Consider the following 7,645-nt stretch of genomic DNA (forward strand, 5'->3'; position numbering starts at 1 on the left):
GATTCTTGTATGCTGGAGAAGAGAGCTTAAAAAAAGATATCAAGAATATAATACCATATACAACAGCCACACAAAACATGAAATGGTTAGGAATAAACCTAACCAAAGAGACAAAAGACCTCTACAAGGAAACTACAGATCACTATTAAAAGAAACCAAAAGATAACTACATAGATGGAAAAAATATCACCTGTTCATGGATGGGAAGGCACAATATCATGAAAATGTCTATACTACTAAGAGCAATATATACATACAATGCAATTCCAATACGAATTCCAACTTCATTCTTTAAAGAAATGGAATAAGGAGAGTGAAGAGATCTAATATAAGAAAAGACCTCCTTAAGAAGAAAAACAAAGTAGGAGGCTATGCACTACCCAATTTCAAATCACAGCCACAGTAGTCAAAAGGGCAACCCCCCCCGAGAAAACAAAACCCACCATTAAATAGGAGAATGGTAATCTTTGCAATAAAAGGTGCTGGCAGAGATAGATCTCCATCTGCAGAACTAAGCAGGACCCACACCTCACCCTAGATACAAAAAGGAACTCAAATGATTGAAAGATCTAAATGTAAATCCCAGAGCCACAAAGGTTATCAATGAGAAAATGGAACAAACTTAAGGTCTCTTGTGCAGGAAATAGACATACTACCAAATATATGAAGAAAAAACAGTAGAAGACAAAATAGATGACTGGGACCTAATAAAAATAAGACATGTTATGCATCAAAAGATTTCATCACAAGAGTGAAAAGAGAACCCCCAGACTGGGGAGAAACCATCAGCGATTCCACAAAGGACAGATGAATAGATACAGTGTTCTAAAACCGATGGAACACTGCAATTCCTCAAGAAGAACAAACAAGGGGCCGCAGGCTCCGCCCCTGCCGAGCCGCAGCCTTGGGGGCCTCCGAGACGCTCTGGGGGCGCTGGGCCCTCGGGACGTGCGGACCGACGTGCCAACAGCCGCGCTGTGAGAGGTGGGAGCGGCGCAGGTGGTGGTCCGGCAGCAGCGGCGGCAGGAGCGTCTCGCGCGGATCGGATCAGGCGCCCGCGCGGGCAGCTCCCGGCTGCCGTCCCAGAAGCCCCCGCGCCGCCAGGGGCCTCACCGGCAGCGCACCCTTCCGCTGCACGTGGCGGCGGCAAGATGCCCAAGTCCAAGCGTGACAAGAAAGCCTCCTTAACCAAAATTGCCAAGAAAGGCTTGGAACTAAAACAGAACCTGATAGAAGAGCTTCGGAAATGCGTGGACACGTACAAGTACCTCTTCATCTCCTCCGTGGCCAACTTGAGGAACAGCAAGCGGAAGGACATCCGAAATGCGTGGAAGCACAGCCGGATGCTCTTTGGAAAAGTGATGCTGGTGGCCTCCGGTCGAAGCCCCTCTGTTGAATACAAAGACAACCTGCACCAGGTCAGCAGGAAGCTGAAGGGTGAAGTTGGTCTCCTTTTCACCAATCGAACTAAGGAGGAAGTAAACGAGTGATTCACCAAGTTCACGGAGATGGACTACCCCCGAGCAGAGCCGGTAACAAAGCATCCTTCTCTATGAGCCTGGATCCTGGGCCCCTGGAGCAGTTCCCGCACTCCATGGAGCCGCAGCTGAGGCAGCTGGGCCTGCCCACCACCCTCAAGAAAGGTGTGGTCACCCTGCTGTCTGACTGCGAGGTGTGCAAGGAGGGCGGCGTTCTGACACTGGAGCAGGCCCGCGTCCTGAAGCTTTTTGGCTATGAGATGGCTGAGTTCAAAGTGACCATCAGGTATATGTGGGACGTACAGTCTGGAAGGTTTGCGCAGATGGGCGACGATGACCTGCCAGAGAGTGCGGAAGAGTCGGCAGAAGACAGCGAGGACGACTGACAGGTTTGCCCACACGGACACCGGGCAGCCCCAGGTCTCCCCTCGCCCCAGCAGCAGAATGCACCACCCCTACCCCCATGAGGGAGCAGCTATTTATTGTGCGACGGGAGTGGGAAAGGACTGTTTTTATATAAGAATGAAACTTCATCCACAGGGTTCCTCCTATGGGCAGCAAAAGGAACTCTTTTTAGAAAACAAACAAACACAAACAAATGATCCAATTAACAAGTGGGCAAAAGAGATTCGCTGTTACTCTGAGGAAATAACATTTTGTGCAGGGAAACTGTGAATGAGGAAGATGAAGCTAGCTTCAGCTTATTAACCTGATCAATGAGAAAATGTTCATTTCAAAACTGGTACAAACATGCATCGCAATAAAATCTTTAACTTGGAGAAGCAAAACCAGACTCTAGGGAAGCAGCATCGACATCTCCAGCAATGGCTGCAACCACCACCACCCCTCCCAGTATCTGCAAATGGGCAAGAAGCTAGTAGCCAAAATGAGGCTTGACTATTGACCAGAAGAATTTTAGGAAGCCAGGAGGGAAGCTCCGTTATATCCATCTTTCTGTGTTTCATTTCATTTTTGATGACTTCCACTTTTCCTGGACCTATGCTTCATATATCCCAAGTTTTGATCATTAGCAGATTTTTGCACCTGTTTCTTCTGACCTTGAATTGTCCCCTATCAGCAAATGAAGATCTTGAAGGCCCCGTTCCCACAGACTTTACTACATTCAGCATGGTTGACTCCACTCTGAGAGAGCAGCTCCCCCTTAGTCACATCAGGAGTGCTCTCTGACCTGAGGGGACTATCCTCTAGCACCATCTCCCACAATGATCTGCTTCCATTCATCAGGCCTTCAGTATCTGACAATGTTTTAAAGCTGTGCATAGGTTTTCAGGGGCTACTTCTCCACAGTGGGCAGCTGAATCCTTCTTTGTTGTTTGTTCTTAGTCTGGAAGCTCTGCTCAAACAAACGACCCTGGTACTTGAATTATCAAGCTTCCAGCATCACAGCAACACATAAGCCACCGTAGTACAGCAAACTGACAGACAACCCAGTTATCCTAGGCATTAGTGAGCTGAAATGAACTGGAATCAGAAAATCATATAATTTACTATGTCAGGAATAACACAATCACGAAGAGCAGCATCGTTAAAAAGGACACTGCAAAAATCAGTCTTAAAGTACAACGGCATCTGGGCGAAAATTATATCTATCTGCCTTCGAGGAAATCCAATCAATACAACCTTTATTCAAATCTATGCACCAACCAAAAAAGCTAGTGATGAAGAAATTGAAGAATTCTACCAACAATATCAGTCTGAACTTGATCAAACATATAATCAAGATGCATTGATAATATTGGCGATTGGAATCCAAAATTTGGAAACACAGAAGAAGGAGCAGGAGTTGAGAAATATGATCTTGTGATAAAGACGAAACTGGGGATTGCATGATAGAATTTTGCAAGACCAACGACTTGTTCAGAGCAAATAACTTTTTCATCAACACAAAAGACAATTACACACATGGATTTCCCCATATGGAATACACGGATATCAAAGTGACTATATTTGTGGAAAGAGATGATAGAGAAGCTCAATATCAGCAGCTAAATCCAGGCCGTAGGCTGACTGTGGAACAGACCATCAATTTCTCATATGTAAGTTCAATGTGTCTTTTATCCTCTGCCTGTTTCTCTGATTTTTCACTTTATCTCAGGTTTTTAGTTTGACTACATTATGCCTAGATATTTCTTCATGATTTTCCTTTTCACATTTTTATTGGCATATAGTTCACAAATCATTCAAATCAGTCATCTTAAGAAGAATTGTACAATCACCACTACAATCAGTTTTAGAACATTTTCTTCATTCGTGTACCTATTGTTATTAGCTCTCCATTTCCCCCACACCTGCTACCTTACCCCCAAGGAATTAATAATCCAGTTACTGTCTCTATAGATTGACTTATCCTGGATTTCATATACAGAAAACCAGTTTTTAAAATTTAACAAGAATAAAAAGTAAAACATTGAAAAAAATCTCAGTAGAAAAGAAATCAGAAAATATGGATCAAAAGGGAGATCAAATGATAAGTTGTTAAATTTTAACCTAACTACATCTGCAATAGTCCATTTTCTAATGCATTCTACATGGTACCAAGGCTAGTCACATCCTACTCTATGATCAGATGGGATTCACCAGAGGATTAATCCATGTGTATTTCCCCTTTTGAAAAAAGTAAGACAACTTTAATCAGTTTTCAAATGATAAGATAATTACATTTTAACCTCAATATGTCTGCTATAATGGATTTTATAATGCTGCCTGGTAACCAGGCTATTTAGGGGATTCATTGTAAGCTCACTCCTTGTGTGGACCCTGCTCATTGATTTAAGACTTCCACTGTCATCCATAGTGGTGTTCAGATTTAAGTTCTGATACCATTCCCTCCTTCAGATTTGGATTTTATTATTTAGATTACTTGGATCACACAGGCTGGTGTGCTTCTTCCATGGGACCTTCATTCATGCCTCACTTAGATGACTGCTTGTTTGAAGACAAGTCTTTAAGACCCCAGATGCTATCCATTCTCATATGTGGTCACCATCTAGTTTCTTCACCACACTTTACTATTGCATTTTTATCTCCAGTGATCTCTTCATGAGGGCGAGCATCAAGCAGGGCCAGGTCATAGAACTAATTGTTCTTAGATTGGGGCTAGAATTAAGAATTAATTTTAATTTTGCAAGCCCCAAATCCATTTATATAGTTATGGTTTCTATATGTCTCTGGTTAACCTTAGAGACATCATTGTCATCTTATATTAGGGAACTTTATCAATCATACCCCCAGGACATCATTTACACAGCCATCATGGCAAGGCTGACTCATAGCAGCCCTATAGGGCAAGGTAGAACTGCCCCTCTGAGTCTCCGAGCCTGCAAATCTTCACAGGAGTAAAACATGAAGAAAACCCAGGAGATTAGCAAGGGAAAAAGCAAAGAGGATAGATAGCTTGACTACCTCTCAGAGGAAGCAGAGGCATTCTGAGATCATGCAACCAAAGCAGAAGGGAGCTAATGAGAAGTCTTTGCAGGCAAGAGAAAACCGATGACTGGCTAGTTTGGAATACCTGGGTGCTCCTGCCAACGAGGTGTATCATATGCTCTGAGATCAAGATTTTGTAGAGTGAACCATCATTACATATGCTATAACTTATCCTTATAAAACAGTATATTTTAAACTTTACCTTTCAGCCTGATTTAGTGTGATGTTTTAGAACCATTCTTCAAAAAATAAAACACTAACCATGCATGTAAAAAAAAAAAAGATGAAATTTATTCTCCCACAGGTCAAGAGGCTGGAAGTCTGAATTTAAGGTACCAACTCTATCAGTTCTTGGGGAGTGTCTTTGCCTCCTTTTAATATCTGTGATCCTTGAGCTCCTTGAGATCTCCAAGGGTTTAGGCATCAATTTCCCCCTGGGCCCAGGAGGCTCAGTGCAGGGCCTTGGGTCCTGGGCCTTCCTGTTTGGTGGTACTATTAGCTGACTGGTCCTTGCTCACTTGCTTTTCTATTTCAAAAGAGATTGACTCAAGGCACAATCTAATCTTGTTGATTGTACCCTACCTCATTAACCTAACTGCCTCTAATCTTACTTCATTAACATCATAGAGGTTCACATTTCCAGCACACAGGATAATTGTATCAGCTCACAAAATGGAGTATAATTATACAATGCTGAGAATTGTGTCCTAGCCAGGTTGACATATATCTTTTGGGGGCACGATTCAATCCATAACAATATTGTATACACATCTCTTGAAATAGTTATGGATGAAACACTGTGATATCTTATATTCAAAATAATTGAGTGAGGTAGGAAGTAGATAAAGGTACATGTATATAATATATGTTGCAAGCTATTGACTTAGATAAAGAGTACAAGAAAAATCATTATAATATTCTCTCTAGTTTTTATGTTTGTTAAAAAATTTTATAATAAAAAGTTATCTTGTCTGCTTTCTCTGAGCTTAAAGCTCCCTGTCCCTTTGTGTCAGTTATATAACTATATGAACTTATCTATTCTCCTACAGCTATTTTTCTCTTTAAAAAAAATTTTTTTTAGTAAATCTCTATGGTGGAGAAGGAAAACCATGTTTTTCTTGGCAGTATTGTCTTAACCTGGGAAATCTTTTTATTAAATGGTATTGTAAAGCTTAAATCTTTGTAAAACTTAAATAGCCCAATTTTTCATTTGCAGAGGAAGACGAAAAATGTCATGATACATTTAGACTTGATTTAAATTGAAATAACTAAATAAGTGCTAAAACTTTTGATTATGAACTAAAAGATAGATAGTCTTCTTTTATAAGTTCATCATAGTGCTTTTTAGAGGACAGGTATAGTAGAAAAGTCTCAAGTATGAACTAAACGTTAAAAATGTCGCTTTAGCATGTTGGTGTTTCTTGGTTTGGTAACTGTTATTCTTTATTTCACATTGACTGAATGCAGACTGTGTACAGATCCAGTGAAAGAGTAATGTGACCAATGACTAATTAAAGACAGTTATTAAAAGGCAGCAATATGGTTTGAGCATAAGAATGCAGGCACCAGACAGACCTGGCTGGGTTCAGTTCCTGGCTTCCTTCACCTTGGACAAGTTAATTATCATCTTTAAACCTCGGTACATGTGTGTGAAAAACAGAGTCCCAACATGAGTAATGCATGCCTACCATATCAGACCAACGCTCATTGCTAATTGCTGAGATCCCAGCATGCACTGTAAAAATAAGAAAGACAGAGTTGGGAAGTCACAGAGCATGTGTGAAGCCCGGCCACCGCCTGCTGATTTATCATTTAGAATAGAAACGCCAGAAATGAGCCTGCAGGTACTTGCTCTCTCTGAGTGTCACACACAGTGTGAGGTGAGAAACCTGGCCCGCTCTCACCCGTCAGTCATATGAACCCTGGAAGCCCATGAAAGTATACTTTTGTTTAAAATGATATTCTACATATTTGGGGACAGGAAATTAAAAGTTGGCTTTTTCAAGTGATTAATAGAAAGGATCCCAAGTGCAGGTACTCACACATTTCGGTGGCCTTGTTTGTTGCCAACATTTATTTCTAAATGAGAAAGCTACATTTTTTCCCAAAAATAATAAAACATATATACAGACCATTGCTTTTATATTAACTTAAATTGTGAGTGCCTTTGACTGATCACACGTGACAGCCAAAATGGAATTTAAGAACACCTTTTGGGCAATTTTGAGTAATTATCCCACCTTCAAAAATTTTAAAAGTTGATATTACAGAAAGTGTGGGCAGCTATTGGCTTTGTAAATGCCTACTATTTGTTTTCACGATATTTCATGATAGAACATATATACTTCAGGCTGATGTGTTCCACAGGTAGAGGCTCTGTCAGGTGTTTGGGGATTTTTCTTGGGAACTCTAAAGCTAGTGCGGAACTGAGGTGACCCCATTTTGTGACAATGATGACCCCATTTACTCCTTTTCCTAATTAGTGACCCACCCTCACCCCCGAGGACTATTGCTAGAATCAATAAGAAGCTGATTCTAGATTGATTTTTTTAAGAGCGTTAAGTCACCCAGCATAACTGAAGAAGTTTCCACCTGTTTTCCAGTCCGGGAGATTGATGGTTAATGTGTCATCTTGGCTGTGCTGTGATACTGTGTAGTTATCCTCCATTTTGTGATCTGTGTAAGGGGAGTTTCCTTGGGGGTGTGGCCTTCATGAAATA

At 41.2% G+C, this 7,645-nt stretch overlaps 1 protein-coding gene across 1 annotated transcript; it reads left to right on the forward strand.

Moving 5' to 3' along the window:
- Positions 1–1,089: 1,089 nt before the first annotated feature.
- LOC101663893 (mRNA turnover protein 4 homolog) lies at positions 1,090–1,864 on the forward strand. The gene is given in 2 exon segments (XM_045298289.1): positions 1,090–1,517; positions 1,520–1,864. Coding segments are annotated over 2 exon segments (711 nt in total). The 5' UTR covers positions 1,090–1,151.
- The last annotated feature ends 5,781 nt before the right edge of the window (positions 1,865–7,645 follow it).

Source organism: Echinops telfairi, unplaced genomic scaffold (genome assembly GCF_000313985.2).
Source record: "Echinops telfairi isolate 266 unplaced genomic scaffold, ASM31398v2 ScPeMD7_7424;HRSCAF=8462, whole genome shotgun sequence".
In the NCBI taxonomy this organism is placed as follows: Eukaryota; Metazoa; Chordata; class Mammalia; order Afrosoricida; family Tenrecidae; genus Echinops; species Echinops telfairi.